The 27,084-nt window shown below is 48.4% G+C and overlaps 2 protein-coding genes across 3 annotated transcripts; one reads left to right on the forward strand and one right to left on the reverse strand.

Moving 5' to 3' along the window:
- LOC125710226 (activin receptor type-1-like) lies at positions 1-17,724 on the reverse strand. Of its 2 annotated transcripts, none has more exons than XM_048979754.1 (11): positions 17,206-17,724; positions 7,261-7,334; positions 6,509-6,772; positions 5,911-6,168; positions 4,987-5,198; positions 4,134-4,233; positions 3,441-3,587; positions 2,982-3,233; positions 1,377-1,574; positions 878-1,008; positions 1-743 (listed from the first exon to the last, which is right to left on the reverse strand). In XM_048979754.1, exons 2-11 carry the CDS (start codon positions 7,325-7,327, stop codon positions 609-611), a joined length of 1,764 nt encoding a protein of 587 aa, XP_048835711.1. In that variant the 5' UTR covers positions 7,328-7,334; positions 17,206-17,724; the 3' UTR covers positions 1-608. The 2 variants fall into 2 exon arrangements, with proteins under 2 accessions (XP_048835711.1, XP_048835710.1); XM_048979753.1 differs by having other exon boundaries at positions 2,958-3,233; positions 17,206-17,722.
- On the forward strand, positions 16,342-26,965 carry LOC125709407 (uncharacterized protein C7orf57-like). The gene is made up of 9 exons (XM_048977778.1): positions 16,342-16,382; positions 19,633-19,684; positions 19,961-20,045; positions 20,946-21,126; positions 21,547-21,651; positions 22,152-22,308; positions 23,064-23,143; positions 25,875-25,981; positions 26,243-26,965. The coding sequence occupies exons 1-9, from the start codon at positions 16,342-16,344 to the stop codon at positions 26,308-26,310; spliced, it is 876 nt and encodes a 291-aa protein (XP_048833735.1). The 3' UTR covers positions 26,311-26,965.
- Positions 26,966-27,084: the final 119 nt, after the last annotated feature.

A 27,084-nucleotide genomic window follows, 5' to 3' on the forward strand; every position in this document is an offset into this window, starting at 1 on the left:
TTAGAGTCTCCAGATGCTCTTTATTCAGCTAAAAAGGTAGTTAGTGAAGATTAACTTCCTGTTTTTTTGGGGTCCAGGATTGATTCCGGAATGATCCTCAGAACAGTGCAAGACAGGAATGGAGGCTGGTTGTGCAGAAGCATAAATCCGTATTGCTGGAGGAACCATTTCCGAACGTTCCTGGAAATTAGGCCATGGTGAGAAAGGCAGCTCAAAGGTGTTTCTTCCTTGAAGAATGGAACTGTTAGTATGACTTTACCCCTCAGAGTATCGGCAGTCGACTGACGTTCTTTGAATAGCAAAACGTGTCCTGTTGGGTTTTTACGATAAATAAGGTTTGCCGCCACGCAGAAGTGGGGGGAGCCTCCTCAGCCACACCTCTCGTCGTACTGCCCATTGAAGCTCCCCAGTGCAGCTCCCCAGTGAAGCCCCCCAGTGCAGCTCCCCAGTGAAGCTCCCCGGTGCAGCTCCCCAGTGAAGCTCCCCAGTGCAGCTCCCCAGTGAAGCTCCCCAGTGCAGCTCCCCAGTGAAGCTCCCCAGTGAAGCTCCCCAGTGAAGCTCCCCAGCAGACTGCCAGAGGTCTTTGGTGCCTCCCTCTTGGAGGAAACTCAGCAATCTGAGTTGATTTTGTCCAGCGAGTTGTTGATCTTTGTCAAAGTCTTTTTGATGCGGAGAGCGGTCAGTCTAGCGGATGGATTCCGGTACCAGCACTCCTTCATCAGTTTTGAGATGGCCATCAGTGTCTGGAAAACATCAATTCAAGCCTTCACCTTATCTGTAATTTAAAGGACAATTCATTTAAATATGCCCAGGCTGTCGACGACAGACATTTTCGGGTTTCTGAAACACGATGGGGTTCTGGGTCGGATCTACTCACCGGGTCCGAGCACCACCGGTTGGGTACGTTGGGTCTCTGTTGATCGATGCACACCAGTTTCTTCATGTCCTCGAAGCTGGGATCACTGGGCACCACATCATGGAAAGGCGGTCTGTAGTCTTCCACGATCCCTGAGCGGAAGGGATCCGGAGAAATGGAAGCGTGTCATCGAAAGGTCCTCCCATGTGGACAGAAACAGTCAGAGCACAGAGCTCTAAAGGTCTGCTAGAGGACGGTCTCTGTAGCAAAATGGCTGGCAAAATAGTCAAACTCACAGCCGAACCGTAATGTAGCAACAGCTTATTCTAGCATCATTATTAGCATTAAAACCAAGGGAATTACAGAGCCTTGAATTTATTAGTAACCTTAGTTTAACAAACAGGGCTGGCTGTCCATCCATTAGCCTAAATAAATAAAGGTATTTAAACCTTTAAGTCAGGCTGCATCCATTCCCACACAGAAAATCTACGGCGGCCACACAAGGACAAAAAGCACCAACCATTGCTGACAGTCCTCCTGGCGATCTCCCACAGCACCAAGCCGAAAGCCCAGATGTCCACCCTCTTGTAGGACTCAAAGCAGTCCGTCTGGATGCTGTCGTCCAGAATCTCAGGCGCCATATAGCGCTTGGTGCCCACTTTTGGGTTACTGCCCACGTCCAGCTCGTTGGTGTCCTGGAAGTGCATCACGGCCAGGCCTAGAAGGCGATGGGTAACAGGAATTACAACGCAGAGCTACAAGGTCAACATGAGACTGCAGCAGAAAGGGGTGTGTGTGTGGGGGGGGTCATTAACAGCCCTCTCTCTCTCTCTCTCTCTCTCTCTCTCTCACACACACACACACACACACACACACCCTGGACATTGTTTGTTTGAACTGTTAGCATCAGGCAGAAGATAAAGGGCAGTCAAGCCACCCCACCAGAACAGTATCCCAATGGGGTAGCCAAGCTGAACCCCCTCCCCCTAAAAAGCACCACACCACCTTATTTTATCTATCCATTTGTACTTAGCACATATTTATTAGCTACAGTTTAATATTACATGTCTTGGCTTGTGTTTTGTTTGCTATCTGAGTTGCCAACGCTCACGCATCTCATGGACGAAACTGTATGCCAAATATATGTTATTCCATTATAAACTTAAAATTAGCTACATCAGACGGTTTGGGGTAGTTTGCAAACCCTACAGACGATTTACAAGGTGATAAAACTGCTACATACATATAAATGCCTGTGCAGACGTATCTCAATGGAAATTTCTCTCCAAAGCTGGAGACCCTGGTTGATGTCCCAATCTCATTGTCGTCGAGTACAATGACAAAGAACTGAAAATTAAATCTGACACACACTTTTAAACTCACATACACTACCTTAATTGAAACACTTCTTAACTGCAAGGTTCTGTAAACGGGGGATGATCTCGAACGTGCTTGGGTAACTTTTGCTATCGCAAGCTAAAAAATTTTCCTCAAGCTGAATTTGGCGCCGAAACCAATACAGCAGTTTTTACTTCCCTGCTGCCCCCTTGTGGCTCCACCATGAAAGTATTTAAAATACAAACAATCCATCGTTATCGTCGATCCTGAAACATGTTAATCATAGTTGTGCGCTCCTGTTTACTGTCCAGGTCTGTCGTCACACTGCGTCTGCTTAAATGCGCTGCACAAACATTGCGTGGATGATTTCTGTCTTTAGTCTGACTTTCTAACTGTTGACTTTGCGTCTGAAGCACAACCCTGATCAGCTCACAAGGAGCAGACTGGATTTCATTTAGCGCAGTTCTGCACAGTGTGCCGTCTGGGGAGGGGGGAGGGGGGTGCAAGGTGGGGTGAGGTACCAGACTGCAGATTTCTACCAACCATAAGTGTGAAGAACATTAACCTTTAAGGTATGGATATAGATGTCCTCCAATGATAGGTAATTATGAAGGTCTGCTTCATTTCAAGCACCGCTAATATTTCATGCTCATAGTCAGAATTGAGATCTGTCCCCCTGTCGCTCGGTCCCTGTGTCGCCGTCCTCCTGTCCCTCACTCCCCCAGTCCGTCTGTCCCTCTGTCCCCCGCTGCGCCACACTTACCCAGGTCGGCGATGCAACACTGACCCGTCTTGTTTACCAGGATGTTCTTGCTCTTGAGGTCGCGGTGGGCGATGGCTGGTTTGCCCTGCGTGCCGAAGATCTCCACGTGGAGGTGCGCCAGGCCGCTGGCGATGGACAGCGCCATCCGCAGGCAGCCGACGGCGTCCAGCGTGCTGAGCTGCAGGTGGTCGTACAGCGAGCCCGGCTCGTGGAAGTGAGTGATCAGCCAGAGCTGCGTGCTGGAGTTGCGGGACGTCATGTCCGACGCGATGAAGCCTGTGAGGCACGGAGCCATCCGGCCGGGTCAGACCACGCCTTAAGAGCCTTAAATGTCGAACTTCAGAGCAAATAAACGATGCCAAGGAACCAATTTAACTGATCGCATGATCTAAACACAACTGGGGTAAATACGCACCGTTGCACGCTAACCGCTCACGCGCTAACAGGGCAGACACTAAACGTCACAGGTGCACGCGGCCTCACCCAGGATGTTCTCGTGCCTCAGCAACACCGTGTTGTAGATCTCAGTCTCCCGAAACCAGGACTTCTCATCCCGGGAGGAGAAGATCTTGACGGCCACGTTCTCGCCCTGCCACTGGCTCCGCCACACCTCCCCGTACCGCCCCTTACCTGTGGTGGGGGTGGGAAGTCAGATGGGCTGTTCGGGTCGATTGGTGTATGTTGACGGATAGATACCAACCTGGTCTCTTACTTATGAAAGACTGTTTGAAATGGCTGGGGAGGTGGCTGGGGAGGTGGCTGGGATTTAGGCTCTGACCCCTGTCGTCCAATCACTTTGTCGAGTGCAGGAAGGGTCACACCCTCAAAATATACATTTATATCTGGTTTCTTCTCTTTCCTCCCGACAGAAGACAGACCAGAACTTTACTGTTTTGTTTGTTTTTCTAGGTCTCATAGTTTTTTGATACACTACAGGGTCTCACTGGGCTTAGAGCCTAAGCCAGAGCATGAGGAACAAACAGGAACACCAGGAAGAGACGAGGAGAACACACACTCACACACACACACACACACACACACAGAGCCAAGGGTGAGAATCAAAGTCCCGCAGGTGTGAGACTACAGCACCACCCACTGAACGCCACAAGTAAAACTTTCCCTGCAGGATGTGATAGTGATCATGCTGCACTCTGCCAGGACGACGGGAGGACTGACCCACGCACTCGCTGAGTGTAATCTGCCGGGCAACAGTCCTCTGGACCAGGAACGGGAGTCCGGAGCCGCTGCCTGAAGTGCAGGAGTGGTCCAGCAGGTCCTGCGAGGGAAGCGGAAGGGCATCAGCAGGCCGGCCGATCGCGAGCCAGACACCTTCCATGGCAGCATGGGGATGACAGCAGAGCAGGAGACAGTGACTGGAAAAATGGACACTGTATGCAAGTGGGTGGTGTAACTGTCACTTCTAAAATCCGCCCCGAATTTTCGCTGCAACCGAAATTCCTCACGGGTGAAAAACGACTCCTGTGATCAGTGGGTGGACGAGAGATCTCATTAAATCCCTTCCTCGTGCTCGGTGTTAAGTCACGTCTTTATATCCACTCTCCACACAGGATTATTGGCCGGCCCCTGCCAGTAAGCTGTAGCTGCCACAAGAGGGCGCTGCTGCACAAAGAAATAGGAGGAAAGCCGGACACAAGTGCTAAAAATTTGAAGAGGAGATTTCCTGAAGAAGAGCCCCCCACCCCCCGCCCCCATACGCACGCCCAGGAGGTCTATCCCATCGGAGTTAAAGCATTCCTGTAATGAGAGAGCTAGGCGTGACACGATCAGATGCAGGAAAAAAAACAAAAAAAAAACAAGCAGTTATTCTGCAGCTGTGCGGAGGAACAAGCGTACAGAGCAGGGACAGCCTGGTGGAGGGAGGGGGGAAGGGGGGGCAGACATAGGACAGGGGGCCCTAAAATTCGGCCCAGATCCCCTGCCAGCTTCAGCACAGCCCCCGCGAACGAGGCCCCAGACAGGTGGCAGAGGGTCTGGGAGACACCCCCAAAGACCCCCATCCCCGGCTCACCGCCAGCGTGCTCTCGCCCACATTGGATGCCACTATCCCTTCGATGGCACTGTACTCCGCGTCACGGGACGCCAGCCGCTCCATCTGCTTCTGGTGGATCCGCCGAAAGACCAGGACGGCGACGGATGCGAGAACGACGAGGACGACCACGGGGGCCACCACCACCAGGGCCAGCGAGGACATGCCATCACTCAGGCCACCGGGGGGCTCCCCTGAGCAAGTGGGAGGAAGGGGGAGATAGAGTCAGAAGCACTTCAAACGCCGCGGTACCGAGCACAGCTGAGACGCAGGACGGCTCAGATCACCGGACCAAACACACGCTAAACCCATCACGTTACCGACAGGTTCAGTGTCTCACGCGTCACACCAAAGCACCTGGGACACTGTCCAAAGGATGGAGAATCAGGAGAAAGACGGGAATACAGGACCCAGAAATCTTGTGTCAGGTGCTAACAGTGGAACGCACTGGCTACATCCCAAAACCATCAGCACCCATCCAAATTCCAGGTGCTGAAGTGTTGTCCCAATACCTTAGGGAACGAGTCACTGAGGGTCGATTTTCACTCAAATGTCGAGACTACCCTTTGCGGAGAAAAATTCACTCTTGGTGACACCCACGCATTACTTGGCTGAGTGGGATGATTTTATACATAGGAGCAGAGCTTCTAAGTCATCGAGGATGCAAGTGTGTCCCAACACCGCTTTGTGCTCATGCTACCTTCCTCGCTCATTCACTTGTTCCTTCCCTCATCAGCTTCGAGAACTTTCAACTTTAGACAGCGAGTCGTCAAGGGGGGGAGCGAGGGAGCTGTCAAAAAAATAGTTTCAGGATGTAGCCAGTGGCTTTAAGAATGCATAAAAAAATTGGAGAGAAAGGTCCGAGCCAATCGGGTGTGTGCACTATGTGGGGTGGGTGGGGCTTACTCTGAACTGGCAGCTCAACGCTGATGTTGTGGTTGCACAGGTGCCCCTGGCAGCACTCCACCACCTGGCCAGCAGAGGGCGGCGTCCTGCAGGTCATGCGGCCCTGCTCATACACGCGAAAGCAGCCCTTCAGGTAGAGCCGCGTGCTGCCGCTCAGCGTCACCGACGCAAAACACTGATGCCCCCAGCAGCGGGCGCTACTGACGCACGAGCGGCCCTCGCACACGCACTCATGTTCCCGGGGAGAGGGCTTCTCTTCTGGGTGGGGGGAGGCACAGGGAGAGGGAAAGAGGTGAGTAAAGGGCACCTGCAGCAAAACTACACGTCCTTCGGTGAGGTGGAGCCTCAACACTCGACACTAACAGACAGACAGGAAAAGCAAACAAACACACATATGAAACTCTCTCTTTGGGAGAAAAAATCCAAGAAGAGAAGTTTCAAACAGGTCAGACTTGTTCCCCGTCCACAGAGGCTGTAGGATCACCATCCAGCTTAGCACCTGGGGGCATGACCTTCTAGTTGAAGGACGGTCCCCGATACAGGGACACATTCAGCGATGTGGACACCGCAGTACCTTCCCCACGCACTCGCCGCTCACCTCTGAGTGGGAGCTCCACGGTCAGGTTGGCGTTGCAGAGCTGGCCCCGGCAGCATTTTACCACTAGCTCTGGGGAGGCGGGGCCTCTGCAGTCCACGCCCCCATCCTCTGTCCCCACCACGCATCCCTTCCGGTGCGTCGCGGTCCCATTCGAGACCAGGAGGGCAGAGAAGCACTGCGGGCCGAGACAGCGCCCCCCAGTGGCACATGCTGGACCTTCGCACAAGCACTCGCTGTTCCTGGGCTGGAGCTCCACCTCCTTGCCTAGGTGGGGAGAAGGACAGGGGGTATGCAGAGGGCTGAATCATCCATCCGTCTGCCCACAGAAAAACGTGGGAATTTTCCCCTGCCGTGATTTGGTATGTTAAGGGCGGGGTAAGATGGAGGAAGGCACATCCTGCACCCCCACAATGACAAAAAGGCTCAGGGCACCGCGGCATGGCTGTGAGAGATAATGCCTTAAAGATCTGTCCCTCCACTAAAAATAAAACTTAAAAACAAACACTGAATCAAATACGGAAAAAAAGGCCTTAAAATACGCTCTGTGGAGCCTCAACAGGCTACTAGGTGAGGAATACCAGGCCAGCAGTCCCCTGTGGTGTGGGCTGGGACACGACACACAACCGGGAATCCAGAACGGAGCAGAACTTCCAGACTGGCAGTGAGAGTTAGTCTCGCTTAAGCAGACAAGCGGAGCTTCAAGGCTTGGGGGAGCGAAGGAGGGGGGGGGGGTCAGCCCAAACAGGACTTACCTTCCAAGCTGGGAGAACTTAACACCAACGTCAGCAGTAGCACGAAGACCATGATGCCATACAGCATCACAGACCTGGAGACGAAGCAAAAGGAATCAGAGCTTATTAATAAAAAGATAAACCGCAGAGACCGAGCTCACGGCATCCAGCTCCTTCTCCACGTCCAGGACGCCTCAAAATATTTCTGTCTTCAGCACAGGAGGAACGCTGGCGCAGTTTGAGGAACAATCAGGACAAGACAAAAAATATATAAAAAAACAAGCTGTGTTTTCTCAAAACAAGAGCTCGAACCCACGGCGCCTGCAGCGAGCCGACGGCAGACTGTCGCCGAACACACCGGGCTTCCAGTCAGACGGAGATGACGGACTCCGCGCTCTGAGGTGGCATTCTGAGCATGAGAGCGCCCTGCGGGTGGGGGGGCAGGCCGGCGCGGCATGAGGAAGACTCTCACGCGGAGATAAAAGGCCGCTCCGCCGCCAGTGGAGAGTCAACACCAAGTTTGAAGCGCTCAGCCCGAGTGGATGGCATGCGGCTGCGTTGTCCCGGCAACACGGCGCTGAGCGGAGAGAGACCAGCGCGCTCCCATTGGCTGGGGGAGCAGGCGGAAGGGACGGCGGGCCCTGCGGACGCGAGGGGCGTGGGAGGAGAAAGAGGAGGAGGACGTGCGGGGAGCCCGACAGAGAGGATTTCGCAGCAAAGTCAGCCCGTTATTCCTCTTCTTGGAGGCTGACTAAGAGGGTAAAATCCTTGATGAATACATTACGCATGTCCCCCCCCCGCCCCCCGCCCCCCAAACAGGATCCGAGGCCTGGTTGGCAACACGCAGAATAGGGAACATCGCTGGGGCTGGGCCTGCCTCACTCCTACATAAGCTACGGAGATGATTAACCACAGGCTACACACATCGCCCCCATGTGGTCCTCAGTGGCATCACACCTGGGTAGTTGAGAAAGGGGGGGGGGGGCTGGCGTTGTGCCCTGCAAGATCCAGAACTTTCCAGCCCGTCTAGTCCAAATAAACCAATACCACATTTTCCAGAAGGTTGGAGTCTGTCACTGTTAAACAAAGTCAGGCCACTTCTATCATGCACGGTGCCAAAATGTTTTCACACGCGGGACCTTTGGGGCTGCCTGGAGCAGGAGGACGCTCAGTCTCGCAGGCAGCCATTTGGAGCCTCGCCTCAGGACTACGTGCGATGGGGGCATATAAATAGCTTTCTATCCCCAACCCATCCGCCACACCAACGGAAAAACACATAAAGAGCAAGGGCTGCTGGGTTCAGAACAACATTCCTGTGTGTGCTGTCAAAAACCGCAGCAGAAAGGCGTCTCCCATAATGCACTGCTCTCGGGGGGGGGGGGGGGGGGTGTCAGCCTCCGAAACCACCGGGGCGCATTTGGCCAAGGGATGGTCTGCAGGGCGCCGCCCCCTCCTCCAGTCATCCCCGTCCAGTTTCCCCGGTCATACTGGAGGCAGCAGTGTCGTATCTCCAGCCGTGTCTACATCCCAAGCCGAGGAGGCGGAGCAGAGATTGGACAGATCCCTCAGACAGAAGGGGGCGAGGGGCACCGCCTGGGGGCCGCACGGGAGCCACCAGGGCCCACGTCACACCCCTGAACCAAGGCTAAAGTTGCACTGGGGTGGAAAATTCCGGAATTCCGGCAGTTTGGAATGATGTAAGAAATCCAGCAGCCTGTCAAGAGGTGTAATCGGGCCACTCTGAAGTACAGAAGCTATTTTTATAATGGAAAGGAGGGGGATGGAGACGGTACCCCCCTTCCTCTCTGGAGGAGTCGCTGAATCATTGGCCCGAAGGGGCGCCGGGAGGCGGAGTCAGATCGCCAGGATCTGGCCGTCTGCTTGCGCCTTGGAAGGGGCAAGGACACACAGATGGTGCCCTACACCGGGCTGTTTTGTGTATATATTGGGGGAGGGGTCTCACATGCCAATACACCATCTATCCTCCTGAACAGGCACAGAAGACCATCCCACCCCCATCTGGAGAAAACCAAGCTCTGCTTCAACAAACACACATAAAAGAGTGAATTCTGAGGAACACCGGGTACCCAGTAAACAAGCAGGCCGAGGGCAGGCTGAGTTTCAATAAGCAGAACTACACTGAGAAATGACTGAAATAACCTGCACGTCATATAATATGCTGATAATTAATATAGCAAGCAATCACAGGTAATTCAAATAGCAAGCACTGACAGTCAATAATCAATAACGCATTAAAATATTCATAATTTGTTCCTTAGGGGTGTGAATCGCTGACCTCAACGTAAATCGATTCAAATACAGTTATTGTGGGAACAATTCTATCATGCTTTGATTATTAGACTATTTTGATAATGCGAATTCAAACCTTTTTTAACTTTACAGAAAACATATTAAATATTACTATGGGTGCTTAATTATGCACTATTAACGCAATACACATAAAGTAGAATCTATGAACATTCGTTTGTTATTGTTATTATTAAATAGGGAGAACACACCAGTATATAACTGACAAAAGGCCAGCAACTGAACCGTACAGAGAGAAAAACAAACAGTAAGGAAGCACATGGTGAGGCCTGGTACTCCGAGACCCTCCTCTAAGTGACGAATGAGCCGACGGAGTCCTGCATCACGTCAATGTGAGAGTGCACAACATGGCAGTAGAAAGATCTTTATTTTACCCCCCCCCCTCCCAAAAATGGGAGGGGCTGCCCTTAGGTCTGCATTCTCCAGAGGAAATGGAAGCGAATCTCAGCAATGTTAGCACCTCTGGAGAAAGTTAAGCAACTGAAGAAAATAGCCAGCAATCCATCCACCCATCCATCCATCCATCTTGGTCAGGTTCACTTGGAGCCTGGAGCACCTTCCAGGAAGCAGAAGGCAGCAGCACAGCCCAAACAGGATGCCCTGTGTCTGCTTTGTGAGGTACGAGTACAGTATTCTACAGGAGGACAATCTGTTAAGCAAGTACACTGGGAAAAACGGGCATGAAATTCTCCTGACACAGCTGCTGTGTCGCCAAAGATGAGAATTCCAGATCCCGCCGCGGACGGAACAGATTGAAATTCCAAAAAATGTGCGCGTTTCTGAAATGCCACTGCGGTCAGAGACTTACAAAGTCCTCAAAAATGAAAAAAAAAAAAGTAATCTCAAAGCGCTTTGATGTCAAATAAAAATCACCCTTTTTTACTAACCCTTGACATAACAGCAACTGCTCCTCATGGCATCTGCCCCCCCCCCCCCCGCCCCATTCCAGGAGGATCGGCCTGGAGTGTCTCACTATGAGGATTGAGATTCAAGCCCCCCCCCCCCCCCCTCATACAGATCCCTGTCGTGTTTTAAGATCCAGCAGAGCATCGACTAAAGACACATATAAATAGGAATAGAGATCCTCAAGCAAGCAGCCCCCTCTCTGGAAAATCCCCCAGGTCAGAAAAGGGGGGGGGGGTTGTCACCAAGGGAAATATGTTTTAAGCAGTAACCTTTTAAAGAAATAATGAATAAACCCATATAGCAGCAGATGCGATACAATCCCAATATGAGCTTCTGCCAGTTTGTGTGTTTCAGAGACACGTGCTGGATCTACGGTTCCGGGGTGGAAATCGGGCTCTCCATAAGCACCCTGGGAAGGTTGCGGAAGGGGTGTTGGTTTATTGTGGGCCCCACCGCCTGCCGGGACCCCCTGGGGCTGGGGGCGTTAGCAAGACAGCAGATCCGGATTTGCCTAGACCTGGAAGCCAAAGGGCTCTGGTCTGGAGTTGCAAAACCAGAAACAAGACAGCTAAGGAGACACGTTACAGCCCCTACACACGAGGGAGAGACCCCCCCCCCCACCACACAGGACACCCGGGGTCTCCCACTCCATTAGCCCCGCCCCACAGAGCTTCCACACTTCCAGCCCCGCAGCATTAAAACACATTCACCTACACTGCTGTCACAAGGGCTGGCATGCAGGTGATAACCAGGAAATGTTCACAAGAAGAAGCCACCTATATCACTCCAAGCTCCAGCACACAGCAGGCAGGAGAGCGTGGTGTTACGTGATCCAGAGGGCGGTCAGCTGGTGGGAGAAGGCCCCCCCCTCCCCACCCCCCCGATAGCTCTATAAAAACATCCCAACAAGTGGCTGTTTTCTGTCCAAGAATCCAACACCTTCAGGAAAGCTCACAGCGTGCACGGCTTCACAGTGATCACCGCGCAACAGATCTACTACGTGCATTCTGGGAAAGGCGAGACGTCGCTAACAAAGTACACACTACACAAACGCACAAGGAAAACTTAAGAAAATAAGAGTGCGGAAGTCACTCTTTAATCTAAGAAGAGGATGCGTAAATGTACTAGTGAATGAGGTGATGAGACAGAAATAAGCCAGTTGTGTTCATCAGCGAGTTTCATAAAAGCTTTACGAGGAGACCAGCCAGCTAGACGAGCTCTTGGCTTGAGATGTTTCCTCATTTCGCTGCCAGTCTTTAGTGCAGTTCCAGGTGAATGAATGCAAGGAATGAGGAAAAGATGGCAATTATCCCTCCCTGAACTCAAGGTGGGGGGGGGGTGCTTTCACACATGGGGGGCCGGGCCATTTCACACACGCCAACCAAAGAACTCAGCCCAACCCGTCACCCCACAGCCGAGCAGAGAAGAGTTTTAAATCTCAAAATATTCCCGAGCCGACAGAGAAGCCGAACCAGAGGACAGGAAACTGAGACGAGAGCCCCCACCTCACGGCCAACATCACCGTGGTAACGATTTAATGAGCGACTGGAAGCCCTGGACTGCGACATGTGAGACTCCAGGCCTACAAAATTAACACAAAGAATCTACATTGGTCACTTTGCTCTATGTGACTTTAACGGTCATATTAATAAAACTATATTATTAACGCCTCCTTAATTGGAAAGATGAGCCTAATATATTGAGTTACATCCAAAGTCAAAGGTCGGAATCTGACAGCAGACGCCTGACCAGCTGTTTGGACTCGCACTGTCAGCACAGGTTTCCAGCTTTCAGTTAGCAATCCAGTTCACATCCCCACCGCCCCACCCTCGACTCCAGACTCAAATGAGACAGTCTGACTCTTCTTAGTGTCGGGTTTGTACCTTCCCAATTTCCCCACTGCGAGTCTGTCAGAGACGCTCCAGGTCCTTACAGGACTGGAATGCCAGTTCATACAGGCCAGCATCCATTCCCCGATTACAGTCCTCTGCGTCCCTGCTAAAGGACAGAAGATGTCTGACATTTTACCGCTGTTCAGTCGCTGAGTCCCGTGCCCCCCCCTCAGGAAGCCCTTTCAGACACAGAAGCTGCCCCCGGGACCACAGGACAAAGGTCTCCCAACCAAGCCCCTTTGAGATGTCTTGCTGTCCTTAAAGCAGATATTCACAACTGTGCCTTTGCCGCATTAATTAACCCCCCCCCCCACACACCCCCTTTAGCGGCGTGCTCTGGCCCCGAGCTTCCCGTCAGGCTTCCTCTCAGACTTTCTTCCAAATCCGGTCCTGCGGTTCCCAGAGCCTCAGCCTAGCTATGGCCATCTCCACAAGCTCCACTGTCACACTGAACTTTTAAGCTTTCATGTGTCCAACTGCTCTGGGATCCTAGGCAGCTTCATCGGTTTTCCAGGTTAAAGCCCCCATCTGTCGGGAGGGGACTGTGCTCCGTGAGCCTCTGCGGTGAGGAGAACACTGCAGGTTTTCTCCAGTCCCCACAATTCAATAATTACAAAAACATGCACGCACACACACGATCTCACACACACACACACACACGCGCACACTGAGCACACGCACGCTGAGCACAGGCGCAAACACAGACCAAGCATTGTAGTACAGTCCCAGGCACCTGCCCAGACTTGCAGTCTCTGGCCACCCGTGCACTTCACAGCCTGTCTTTAGTGAGAGCCTGAATAATAGCCCCGCCCCCAGACTGTGGCCCCACCCCCCAGCCCACATTACCAGCTGCCACCAAACAGCCAAATCGCAACGTGGCCCAAAATCACTGCTGTCAAAGCACTCACCACCCCCTAGCCCCTCTGCCTCCCCCCACCACAGCCCCCAGCTCTGTGAAAAGCTCCGCAGATGTGACTCAGTTTGGTAAAGGGCCCCCTCCCAAAGGGGAAAGACAGATTCCAGGCAGAAGCACAAAACAGTCAAACTTTGAGTGTACAGCGATGCAGTTTCCATTCCGACCAACCGGTACAAAGAAAAAACAGCAAGATTAACGGTAAAAACATATTTTCAGCAGCTTCAGGTCCAAGGAGGTGCTGTAAACAGGTCCAGGACGAAAACACACACAGGCACGTTTATCCCAGTCACAGGGACAGCAGAACCTCGGCGGACTGCAGTCGGTTCCCGTTTCTTGGCACATAAATTGGGAGGGGGGCAGTTAGCTTTCACATTTTTAATGCAATAGCGCACAAAGGGGCTACTTCCTGTCCATCGGGGGGCTCCCCTCCCTTGTGATTTCCAATTTTCGTTCCTCTCCATCACTCCTGTCCCCAAATAAAGCCCCCGGTCCCCCGGTCACATGACCCTGCTCATCACCCCGCCCTGAGCGGGACTCACAGCCAGTCGATCATTTAAAAATAGCGCTACTCACTGCTATGCTAATGAGGCTGCGACTGAATATATACACAGGACACACGCGGGATCAAGAGGCCCCCCCGCTGTCTGACCAAGCATTAGCGGCTAAGATCTAAGTTTAAACATGATATCTTTGTAGTGCCCAAAAGGGGGGGGGGGTCTACAAAGCAGGATTTCTCAGTTAGCTGGTGTGACTTAAGCTAGGAGTCATGATTGTCCAATTAGAGTTTAGAAAGGAGCATTCCTATTGGACAATCACAGTCGTGGTTCCAGCATTTGAAACCTTTCTGGGGATTCTTACACACTCCAGTGCCTAGAGTGCTTAGAATTGCACAAGTCAATGGCATTTCTGTGGCAGAAAACACCTTGTTAATGAGGGATCAGAGGAGGATGGCCAGACTCATTAAGACTAACAGAAAGGCCACAAGTGCAAAAACAACAGCTCAGTACAACAGCAGCATGCAGTGACTCCCTAAACCAGTGTACCCATCCTGGTCTTCAGGAACTCACAGAAAGTCCATGTTTTTGCTCCCTCCCAGCTCCCAAGAGGGAGCAAAATTGTGGACTTACTGTGGGTGCCTGAGGTGCAGGTTGAAAAACAGTACGCTAAATTTCACTTTTGAAACTTAAGGAGGTATAAGGTGAGGGGTACCCCCCCCCCCATGAATTGGCCACTGAGAGATACCACCGAACAGGGTGTTTAATATTCAGCCCTGTATGATGACATTAAACGCCATTATAACCTTCTAAATTCCTGCCACGTTTCTTCATGTCTATAACTCAAAGGTGCTCTTCACATACATAATGAAGCCGGGGGGGAGGGGCCCTTTAACACTGTAAACTTTGTTATCTTATCTCTGCTGCTCAGTGTGCATAGCCGGCCCTGGCCCGCTTAAATAAAGGGCTCGTTTTAAGCCTGCCGCTCCGGATCTGATGTCAGGGTCCCTCACAGCGGGCCGGGCCGGGCGAAGCCTGTGTTTCATTTATCCGAATCGATGTCCGATTCCCAGACACTGACGTCGTCATTCCCCAGGTTCATCAAAGTGCAAGAAAATCCTGTTTTATCTACACATACGCAAATAACAACGACTATTTCCTTAAACTCCCAACCATAATGCACTTTGAAAATCAAGGGCGAGGCACAGCATACAGGCCGGGAGCCGGTTTGGCTGCGCTCGTGGGTATCCTTCATCATGGGGGTAAACTGGAGAAGCATGACCCCTCGTCTGTGGACTGGCAGGCAAGCAGTTCATAAGCACACATATCCACAGGGAGGATGGGCGTCAGACTGCTGGCTGCCCATTGCGTTTACGGAGCCTTCACTGAGTGGACGCCCTTACCCAGAATGCCCTTCTGCTCAAACAAAAAGCAAACGGCTCCAGTGGAACAGTAGCTAGCAGACTGTAGCAGAATGATCAATATATTCCAAGATTACAAGAGATTAGTGCGTCTAGCACTGGGGGGGGGGGGGGTTTTGCTTTGACTGTGTGTGTGGGGGGGGGCATGGACATAACTTTGCCTATTAGCCAATCAGGTTAAGAGATTACACTTCATGTCCTACATACAAGCTTAAACATAAATGAGTAAAGTGTTAAAATTCAAGGTACGTGGGTAGTTTTTGATATCAGTGTGTGCTGACTGACTAAGAAAATCCCAGCTATCGACATGCAGGGACACCAGATTTTACTCTGTCTCCACCCCACACAAACATCCACCTAAAGTCATCCCTCCACTGTGGGGCGTGGGAGCTGCTGCTAGACGTCACCCCAATCCACTGCATCCGCCCGAGCCTCCATACCGTGGTAATAATCACGGCCACTCTCAGCTTCACCTCCCTGACGCCTTTCACTCCAAATGAAGGAACGTAACCTGATTTCTGAATGTGAGGCAAAGAGCCAGCTACATCAGACACCCCACCTTAATAAGTCCCCCCCCCCACCCCCCCTACAAGATGCAGCCCTCAGCCAGGACAGACAGAGCTCCAATTATCTGCTATCTGGGAACCAGAGCACACCAATCAGGGAGAGGATGGCATCCTGGCGCCAAAAGAGAGGCACCCTGACATCATCGTTCCAGATTCCCCCCCCTCCCCCATTTAACCACTCTGCAACTCACGCCTGGCCCCCACTGCTGCCTGTAATGATGGGTTTGTGCAGATGTTGTGCAGACTTTTGAGGCTGAACTGTCATCGTGGTACGGGCCTGTCACTTATCACCCCCAGGAGCCTCTCAGACGAAAAACACACCAGCCAGCCAATCAGTCATCCGCACTCACCAGTCATCCTCAAGGTACACCTGGTTTGACTTGACAAGATGATCTCACCATGACAAACTGTTTAATAAGTGGTCTGAAACACCTACTCCTCTTCCAAGTATTTTCTAAGCATGGTCTGAAATGTCCTCAAGCTCACTCAACCACTCAGTGCAGTATGAACCATAAGCAACCTTAAATCCACGGCGTACGTCCGTTAATAAGCCCGTTCATAAGCAGCGTGTGTCCCGACATGCCCGATGCGGACCTGAGCTCACCAATGCAGCGTGCACGGTTAGTTGGAGATGTCACATTTATTTCTGCCTCTCCCAAGAATAGCTGCAACTTTAAATTTTACGTAAAGACATTTAAAGCCAATCACGCCGGACAACAGCCTTATTTCATACACTGTACGAATTACCCTGCTCCTCGTATGAATGAACATCCGTAAACGTTTTCTTTTAAGTAATGCGAGCAAATAATAATACATTTTATTTTCCCATCGCTACTTTCAGGGTATAGATTTTGGGCATGAGGAATTGGTCCCATAGACTTCACAGCACTTGGGTCACCCATTAAAAAGCCTCCCCTCTTTTGTCATGGTCATCGCCCGACGTGGCACAGACGGATCCAGCCTCGGGCACCTTTAACATGACAAAGGCAGTAACGAAGTGGCGATCGCCCAGCAATTCTACGTCAAAAAAAAAAACGCCAGAGAACAGACGCCGTGAAAACATAAACCTGCCGGCATGTAAAAATATGTACGCATAGTGGATGGGAGGGATTCATTACTGGAACGCAAAGTTCACCACGAAGGAACATTTCGAAGTCTTTTCCAAACATTCAAATGTGTTTCTCGGATATGAAGGAAAAACAGAGATCATACAGCTATTTAACAGCCTGACGTTAAGCGTGCACCGCGAAAAAATACCTTCAAGAATCTCAACTAAACATCGAAAAGGCACGTTTTTCCTTTTTATGAAACCTGGGGGATGCCAAAGTGGCTTCCAACCAGTGCGGTTCACATTTAATGCAGTTATTTGCGCATGCTTTATACTTAAACAGCAAGCAGAGCAGCAAGTTTAGAACCAACAACATAAACCAGCCCAAAACTTACCTTTACTTAGAATACAATAAGAAACCCCTTCCAGACCGAGGTCCAATGCGTACTTTGCAATGTGATCAGTAATTAGCCATCCGTCTGAAAGCGGGGAACTGAGTTTTTTTTCTGTCTCTTAAGAGGCACGAGTCCAAATTCAGCCGACATCGTCCTTCTTCAGTTTCTCCCATGAAGTTTCACTGTGTGCCAGCTGCATCGGAAGTCTGCGAGACGGCGATCAGACCCGTCCTGCTTCTCCGTCGGCGGTGCGGGGGCCGCGAAAGTCCTCGTCTCATACCTAGACGGAGGAAGTGGCCTCGATGCCCCGAATAATTACAGGGATTTTACCGGGACATAGTTTCCTCCGGGATGACTCCCACCGCCGCCACCTGGGATAGACGCCCACAGGAAGCTTTGTCCCTCGTCACCTCTAAGCTATACACACTTTTTCTCCAGCCCTTTGGTTTTCCCTTTACAGATAACGAGGGCTGCCATTACAGATGTAAAAACCAAACGACTATGTAAATGCAGAGTCGCCACTGCCTTCAAATTGCTTTTACATGCCTAACTATTTAACACTTTGTTAGCGTCCAAATGGGGAATGATTATTCAAATTGAAACCATCAATTAATGTCTTTTTAAACTCCGTCGACATGGTCGGGGGTAAATTTGAATATTAATGTAGGTTTATATGTAGTTGCAAAAGAATTTGGCCATAATTCAATATGCGGGCAATTAAAAATTAAAGTGGCGATCGGCTCCATAAATCCAAATTTAGCTATATATTTCCGGGTCCTATTTCTAGGGCGAGTATTAGCGAGCCTCGTAGAAACGTCTAGACAGTGTGCGAAGCTCCTGCCTTTTATGTTGCCGCTTAATGTAATACGCTTTATAAGCGCGGCTGTGCGCCAGAAATGAAAATACACTTCATCTGGAACGTAATTAACAGCTATAACATATCCGATTAATCTTAATATTGTTTTTTTTTCTTGTTTTCGGGAAATGTCCCAAAAACACGTCAACACCCAAATCAAGATATATAGCCAACCTGAATTATGTACAAATTAATCAAGACTAGTAATACACGGGCATAGGAAAGTATTTATAAGCATTAGCTGGGAGCTTTGACAACAAATCCACGATATGTGATTAATGAAAAACATTTTAATCTAGTTGTCCCTTCACGCGAGTTATGTCGCTTGAAATATATGGACATTCTTCCAGGTTCGAGTTCACCGTAAAACTGGCCAAGCCGGCTGCAAACGAAGCAACTAAGTAAATCACTAGCAAGCCTGCTGCTTTTGTTGTCCTGTCCACGTCCCTATTGTCACACTCGAGACTCAGGAAAGGCACAGGACCCAATTGCAGGAGACAGGGCAGTTTATTGGGATTAAATCAATTAAATCCAAGCCGGCAGGCAGGGGGCGGTAGTCAGAGTGACAGATTGCAGAGAGTCTGTGGCTGATGGCCTACGGGTCTAGCACAAGTCGGGGAGACAGGAACAGCAGGAACCAAGGAGGGGGAAAGACAGGGACAGGCAGAGGAAACAGGGCAGGGAAGGGCAATGCAGGACAGGACTGGGCAAAGCAGGACAGGGCAGGGCAATGCAGGACAGGGCAGGGCAATGCAGGACAGGACAGGGCAAAGCAGGACAGGGCAGGGAAGGGCAATGCAGGGCAGGACAGGGCAATGCAGGACAGGGCAATGCAGGGCAGGACAGGGCAATGCAGGACAGGACAGGGCAGGGCAATGCAGGACAGGACAGGGGCAAAGCAGGACAGGGCAGGGAAGGGCAATGCAGGACAGGGCAATGCAGGACAGGACAGGGCAGGGCAATGCAGGACAGGACAGGGCAATGCAGGACAGGGCAGGGCAATGCAGGACAGGGCAGGGAAGGGCAATGCAGGGAAGGGCACTGCAGGGCAAGGCAGGACAGGACGTGGATTCTGCTTAATTGGCTGGGGGTGTGACACATATTACTACATCCACTGTTTATTATTATCATTATTATTATTATTATTATTATTATTATTATTATTATTATTATTATTATTATTATTATTATTAAGAAGAAGAAGAAGAAAAACCAGAGGAAGAAAACTAAAAGTTTTCACTGTGTTTATGGTCTGAACGAAATTGTTTGCACTATGTGTATGTGTTTCTGTGTATATCTGTGCCCGTTTTGTTCGATTGTTGGTGTATGGTTCTTTGCTGAAAGGAATTACTAAAGTATGTACTTTAATAACAACAACAAACAACAATGACGGAAATAATAATAATAATAATAATAATAATAATAATAATAATAATAAATTATAAATGAGAATAAAAATATTAATAATGTCAGTCTAATAAAGTTATTTTTTAACTCTCGCCGGCACGCGATTTCGTGCGGCACTGGATGCTCCTTGGGGTTTCCGTTCCATCGCCATGGCAACTGTTCAGCTGGACTTCCGGAAACAGTCAGAGCGCTGACATCGCCGAGCGAAGGAGCCAGGTAGCCCGTACTCGTCATCGCCTTACACTTCATTTGGAGAAACAGAGTTCCGATTTTTGATATTTTTTTCTCTTTGCTGTGCGTTGGATCGTTTCACTTCACATAGAAAATTATTTGATCTTACTAAATGTACTTTTTAAATGGCGTTAAATCGAAGGCCCTTTGCCGTTTTCTGCATAGCTTGCTCACAGCGGTAGCTATTGCTTTAGCATGACATCTGCGTTCCTTGTTTCTGTATCTACATTAGTAATTTAGCTTATTTTGTCCCATTTCCAGTTTTTCTGCAGAATCAGAGAAACGCTGTTTAAGACATCCTCGTCAGTCATGAGCGGCGATGCAGATCATCGACGGAAGAAGCAAGGCAAGTGTCCCAGATCTAAAATTGGAACGCGGGCTGACCGTAGTCATTGTAAGGTGTCATTGCACTAAAGACTGTAATTAGTCAGTCAACTGCTACTCCCCGCCGATCTTACTTGGCACTGGGCTTATTTTGTGCGGTTAATCGTTGCTTTGGAAAAACAAGCGCTGGTAATTTTCCTAGTGCGCGTTTTCGTCAGGTAGTACGGTAGACTGCAAACACTTCAAAAATCAATTTACTTTACATCCATTTTAAAATTACGAACTCGTCCAGATATAATCATGTTATAGTTTTCTTGTTTCATTTTTAAATGTTTTGCAAAATTTTACTAGCGCTGGTACCGAAACTATTTTTATTTTTAGTTTTATCTAAATTTTAGATATTTATCTAGTTTTTTCTAGTTTTGATTCAGTTTATGTAATGGGTGTACCATTGACTTTTTTAATGAAATATTGGTAAGGAAAATACAAACCAGTTTCTGTATGGTCTGCTATACAAATAGATAAGCAGTAAATGAATATCTAATGTATTACAAAACCAGACATGTAAATGCTACTAAATGCACTAATCAGAATGGTATTTTGTGTTCCTTCCCCACTATTTAATACACAAAGTAATACATCCATAACTCAGGTAATTTTCATAGTGTTTTATTCTGCCTGTGTAGTTTACCACGCAGTTTCATGAAAACCCACGCAGTAAAAATTGGCACTGATGGCTCTGCACACTGCAGCCAGGCTTTTCTGTACATGCTGATATATTTATACATTTCTGGTGATTTAGGATCTATTAATAACTTTGCAATATTCTGCAATAATGCAATCAGTTTTGGTAGTTATGAACAGTGACTTTTTTCCTACCTTAAATACCCCCTTATTGAACCCCACTACATTTTCCTTGCAGGCATAAAAACTTTCCACCCGAGTGACCCAGTGAGCAACGGATCCCGGGGCCCGACTTCGCAGATCCCTGGGCTGTCCCACAATGTGGAGGCGGGTCCTGAGGAGAGGACACGCGGTCGCCGCGTGGGCATTTTTGAGACCGATTCCGATTACGTTAAACTCGCCAAGCAAGGGGGGGCAAAAGGGTAAAAAATCAACTGCAGCTGCATCCTCAACCAGACACGCTGAATTGCAGCGGTGGAAAGTTCCAGTCAGAAAGTATTAATCCAGACCAAGATTTTGTTCCAACCAAGCAGTTAAGAACTCTATAAACGTGACTCTGTATGCGCGACAGGATGGTTGAACCAAAATCTTGGTCTGGATTTGTACTTTCTGAACCTGAACTTTCCACCATTGATAAACTGTAAATGAAATATGCTTCCTTTTTACTGATAAGGGAAATTGCTTGAAATGTATGGCGGTATTGTTGTTTTGGCCCGGCTATGCACAGATCCCATACATTCAGTCGATGCATCCAGCACTCTGTTGAAAGTTATGGACAGCTGACCGTGTCCAGAGAAGGCTGGTTAACGTTAAAATCTTGTGTCCTCGTGTAAATGCTCAGGTTTGCTGTGGCACGAAGAATCAAATGTGGCCACCAAAGCCGGTGGTCAGTATAAACCCCCTGACTGGTTTTCTGCCGAATTAGGCTCTAAAGAAAATGAATGGTAAGAGATGTGACGGTTAACCCTCCCCCACCAAGTGCTGCGGTATAATTCGTATGAGACCTTGTGGATTATCATATCTTCTGTTTGGTTTTACATTGACAGTGAAATAAAACTTAATATTCTTCATAGTTGCATGGTTCAATATATCACGGTTTTTAAATTATTTTATGCTTTTAAGAAAATGTACTATTAATTTTGAGTATTTAAGATGTTACTTTTCAAATTTTATTAGAGAAAAATGCACATATATACATCTTAATTATGTGACTAATAAAAGCTTGTCTTGTTTTCACCCTTAAGCGGCAGTTTGACGTTGTTGAATTCCTAATGGATATGTTTTGCATATTTAGTTTTACATTAGTTACAGACTATCCAATGTTTAAAAAGCAAAACTGTTTGCTTTGATGCCATTGAATTGCATAACTTTCAGTGTTATATAATTCAGTTTGTATTTCAGTCGTTGGTGTGGAGGAAAATGATTATGGCTTTTCTACTTACAGCTTCACTCAAAGAACAAGTGCTGTTATCATGACGCCTGAGGAGGCCAAGAAAAATGTGACTGAAGGCACCTTGCAGCCAGTCAATGCCCCCTTTGGGGGGGACAATAAGTCAGCTTGGGAGCGAGAGAATGACATCACATCTCCTGATGAAGAGCAGGTGAATGACCTTCACCACCAGCCCAAACTGTTACTGCCCCTCACACGCCGTTCTTCCATATCGATCATTTCATTTACACTTTCTGCCTTACAGCTGCTCGCTTTGCGCCTTGGATTTACAAAATAATTTGTACCATCTGCATGAATACATGGTCTGGCCATAATCCACTATTTTACAATGCGGGAATTTCATACTCCTTTGGTGGAATGAATTTTTTTTTTCTTGTCTTGGTCGTATTTCAGCTGTCCAGAATCTGGGGCCGGAGATGTGCTTGCAAACGTCCAGCATAAGTTAGGCTCATGACTAATTTGTGATGTGACAGTTGCTCCGATTTAGTTTCGCCAAGCTCTGGTTTGGCAGATGGCTTGTATCTCTCTCTCTGCTTTGCAATAACTCAGAAATGACTGATATCAGAGCCCATCATTATCCTGACTCTGTTAGGGGACATGAAGCAAATATTATCGCTTTCTAGCTTTTAGCCATAAATATATTAACTTCAATTGCTTTCAGCCTATTCTGTATCACTATAAACTCTCCCATGAGAGCGACCACCCTGAGTGATCGTAGGTCTTGATGTGATTTAATGTCATTCAGTGACTGTAAAAAGGGTGCCTGTTTCTGAACAAGATTACGGGACGTGGCACGTGTCCCTTTAGGTGCTGTGTGATTTAGTTTCTCTTGTCATCATGTAAATATCAGATAGCAAAGCAGAAGTAGAGAATCTGATTTAACTCCCTTTTCATTTTGATGTGCAGTTTTCCGAAGTGAACCAGGAAATGGATAAAATGACTTTAATGTCTGACGATGACCATCAGGTGAACAAGTTCAAGAAAACGTGAGTACTGACTTACTACATGCACTTCCCGCATCTCTTCACTAGGTGGCAGTGTGCTTTTGTCAATGCTTCATTTTGCGGTAACAGCGTAATAATATTCTTCAGTTAATATACAATTCATATATCATTTCAAACAGTAAGACGTGTTGTATAAGATATAATTAAAAGGTTTTAATTAGTTTTCTGGCATGGTGTGTATTTTTAAACAATCATTTGTTTGATTATTCATTCATCCTGTGGAGTTAATACTGAAAATGACTCAGATTTGTATCTTGGCAAAAAGTATGTTTTTTTTTTTTTTTTATGTCTGTACCCCTGTCGCAGAATATGTGTAACCAAGTTTGACTACTAATCTGCATGATAAAGGCAATTAGCGTTAATGATAAGCGACAGGATGTACGTTTCATATGTACAGAGAAATCACCTGCTCACATTTCATGCTTTCATAAGTTTCACAGTTATAATCGGCCTGAACGACCATGGCTTAGGGGGAGATGCAGGAATGTTCCCAGTGCAAACCATCTTAGAAGCTGATAACCACAGCGGCTTGTGCTTTAACCAGTCAAAATGCCTAATGTTGATCTCAGAAATATTTTTTAACTAGTTGAAAATTAATTTTCTAATACCAGGAATTCAGTGGTAACTCCCATTAAAACAAACGAGATGCATTTTGAATCTCCCAAGCTAAATTCTATTTCTGATGTCAAGAATTGTCGTGTTACATGTGTGTGGAGTTTGCATGTTCTCCCCATGTCGTCGTGGGGTTTCCTCCAGGTACTCCGGTTTCCCCCCACAGTCCAAAGACATGCTGAGGCTAATTGGAGTTACTAAATTGCCCGTAGGTGGGCATGTGTGAGTGAATGGTGTGTGAGTGTGCCCTGTGATGGGCTGGCCCCCCGTCCTGGGTTGTTCCCTGCCTCGTGCCCATTGCTTCCGGGATAGGCTCTGGACCCCCCGCAACCCAGTAGGATAAGCGGTTTGGAAAATGGATGAATGTAAGACTTGTCATTATAACTAGTCAGAATTAAATATCCTTTAGAATTTAGTTAAAACTAAAATGGCCAAAAAAAAATGTTAAAAACAAGCTATATGCTGCTGGTATCACTTTGTATATTAGAGATTACAGTTCCAAGATTCATTCCTGCCAGAAGATCCACTTTCCATTCAGTAATATTGGGTGTTTTCCAAAGCACCTCAATCTGTCCTCTATCAAAAGACAAGTAAGTTTATCGTAAACCAAAAGGTGGAGGTCAGTTAGTTGACCAAGCAGTTTTGATTGCATCTGCCAATTAATTGCCTTGTGTTTTACACTGTGACGAGTTAGGAAATGATTATCTACTTATTTGTGGAAAAGTCCTGCCATCAGTAATCAAAGCGCTTGAACACAGCCTCCTCACCCCACCCCTGTGATGAAATTTATGTTACTGCAGGCACGTCCGCAGTAAGTATGAACCAGCTTATAGGCTGAGATCTTAACACGTGACACAGGTGCCTCTGCTACCTCCACCCTGGCAGTCCCATCGTGCCCTTATCAGAGAGTCTGGAACTGTGGGTTTGCCGTCACGGTGCCAGGTTCTGCGCCCAGGGCACGCTGCACGTGGTCGCTCTGTGTGCTTAGGGCACAGACTCCCCACTGTCTCTGCAGTCCTACCTCCATCCAGCTCCAGTACATCAGCACTCAGGCAGTGGTGGGCTCAGATCTCGGTGGGAACACGGTCACCCTCACTGGAGACCAGCATGGTTTTTTGTTCCTTTCCCCATATCAGAAGGTTAATTAGCATCTCGTTTAACTCGGAGACCTTTGATCGCACGCGGAGAAGAAAATGTTTAATGAGGATGTGGATGGACAATTAGTGCCAAGACTCATTCTCTGGCCCATCTTAACCAATTATTCCTTTCTGGTTTCGTTTGAAACTGCACGGTTTGACCTTTCTGAAATAAATAAATAAAGGTCGTTAATGAAATGTTTTGATGGTAATGAGTAACCAGGCTTGCTGTTTACTTTTCGCCGTTTTCAAGGCCGTCTCTGGCAGACAGCTGAACTCGCCGGTGTCCGCATGGGCCCGACCTTGTGAGATTCACTCACTGTACGTTTATTTACTATGGATGAAAGGCATAAGCAGAGGCGTTTTTCAAAGCCCTTAACTGAGCGGGATATTTCATTACAGCTATTATTAGACTAAGTGGCTTTCAAAAGAGTGTAATTTGAACCAACAGCCTTCAGGTGCTAAGTCTGAATCCTGAACCACATAGCTATCTGCTCTTGGTGCTACTATGACCTTATTGCTTGAGCATGCTAATCTCGTTATATGACTGTCTCATATAAAAAATATTTACACCCCTCACGGGGCGGGGGTGGGGGGGAAGGTATGTTGTCACTGTTTGTAAAGCACAAACACGTGGAGAACAATGGCAGTATATGTGCCTGGCAGCAGTATGCAATGACCAGGTGCTATGCTTTCAAAGCCTACTAACCTCGAAGCGTCCATTTGGCTATATGACTACGGCAGTAACTCCACACCCCCAGTGTACCGCGAGAAACCAGCTGTTCTCTTGGCTCTGCTCTAATCTGGTCCCACCACGTTCTGTCGCCTCACTGCTGCCAGTAGACTCGTCTTGAGGGTTGACCTTGTCTGGTCGTTTCTCGATTCTGAGTGCTCACATCATGCCCCCTGTCCTCCAGTCTGACGAGGCTTGGCAGCGTCTCACCTGTTTTGCGATTCCCCCGAAGGTCCTTCGAGAAAAAGCGGACTCCTGTCAGCATGTCAAAATTACTGAGCTTCGGATACGCCGAAGATGAGAAGAAGTCACCCATCGGCGACGACGATGACGAGTATAGTAAGGGGTCTTTTATTTTGTTATGGCATTTTCGCAGTCAGACTCCCACGGTGCGTTGCCGCAGATTTCATGATCGCGTTTTATATGATGCTGCTGAAACGAGCCGTTGATATGATTTGCTTATCGGAGCTCCTTATCCAGGGATTGAATGGTAACTTGCAATTATATTATGCACCACTTGGCAATTGTTCTTCATAGCTGAAATGTTCACTAGTACAACCACTATGAACTGCTACTCAGAAGCTCGATTCTGCTCCTCAGGTGTGACCTCTGATCCAAGAGACCCCACCCCAGCAGAGGAGAACACAGGTCCCGGTGAAGCGGAGTGAAGCAGGATCCGTACCACAAATGCCACCCATACAATCCGACCTCCTTCACTCCAGATGGCCATCTTCTATCATTATTTTGTATGCATCTGTATATATGATGTTTTTCAATGATTATTATTGCCAACGTCCGATGTTTGCTTTCAGCGTCTCCCTGCTGGGTCTCCCATATGCCTCAGCTCCTAACGAGCATCAGAAGGACTCTGTCGCTCGGACCACACCCCCCTTGGGATCCTCTGCTTCAACTGTGAAGGAGAAGTTTTTTGTTCGGTGCCTGAGAAGGCCCGCATCCTGCGTTTGAGTATCGCTAAGGCCTTCGTAAACTTAAGCTGTCCTCTTACAGAAGCATCTCACCTGCCGTGCATGATTGTCAGTCCATCTTCCAACCAGTCAGGGTTGTGAGTCCGATATTAGGCAGGGACCTTCTTGTAAGTTGCTATTAGTAATTGAGCAAATTCTCCTCATCGAATTCCTTCTCTTGATATATATCTAGCGTCACTGTGACATTCTAATTTGCTTTGGTGTGACTGTTACTATTCTTTTTGGAAGCTGTAGTGTAAAATGCAAGGTCTTCCGATGTTTTGATCAAAACCAAATGTTTGCATTCGTCATTGCCGATGGCATTTCAGCCAAACATTAAACGTGCACGTGCATGGAGCATCCGTGTTGTTGTTTCATTTGAAAAGGACCTTATATTGATCAATGGGTTTTTCAGTGTAGTTTCAGCATCATTCACCTTAACTCCGTCAGAATCTGCTGGCTGCTGTCGCAGAGCAA

The sequence above is a fragment of the Brienomyrus brachyistius genome, chromosome 16, assembly GCF_023856365.1.
Source record: "Brienomyrus brachyistius isolate T26 chromosome 16, BBRACH_0.4, whole genome shotgun sequence".
Lineage (NCBI taxonomy): Eukaryota > Metazoa > Chordata > Actinopteri > Osteoglossiformes > Mormyridae > Brienomyrus > Brienomyrus brachyistius.

What these genes read in the sequence shown, in the direction of transcription:
- LOC125710226 (XM_048979753.1), bottom strand. Translation starts at nt 7,327, where the DNA reads ATGCTGTATGGCATCATGGTCTTCGTGCTACTGCTGACGTTGGTGTTA. An exon ending in TACACTCAGCGAGTGCGTGG is followed by an intron (nt 3,588 to 4,133) that starts GTCAGTCCTCCC and finishes CCCCCACCACAG; the next exon opens with GTAAGGGGCGGTACGGGGAG. An exon ending in GTGTTGCATCGCCGACCTGG is followed by an intron (nt 1,575 to 2,957) that starts GTAAGTGTGGCG and finishes ATCGCCTTCTAG; the next exon opens with GCCTGGCCGTGATGCACTTC.
- LOC125709407 (XM_048977778.1), top strand. Translation starts at nt 16,342, where the DNA reads ATGCCCGATGCGGACCTGAGCTCACCAATGCAGCGTGCACG. An exon ending in TCATCGACGGAAGAAGCAAG is followed by an intron (nt 20,046 to 20,945) that starts GCAAGTGTCCCA and finishes TTTTCCTTGCAG; the next exon opens with GCATAAAAACTTTCCACCCG. An exon ending in GCCAAGCAAGGGGGGGCAAA is followed by an intron (nt 21,127 to 21,546) that starts AGGGTAAAAAAT and finishes GTGTAAATGCTC; the next exon opens with AGGTTTGCTGTGGCACGAAG.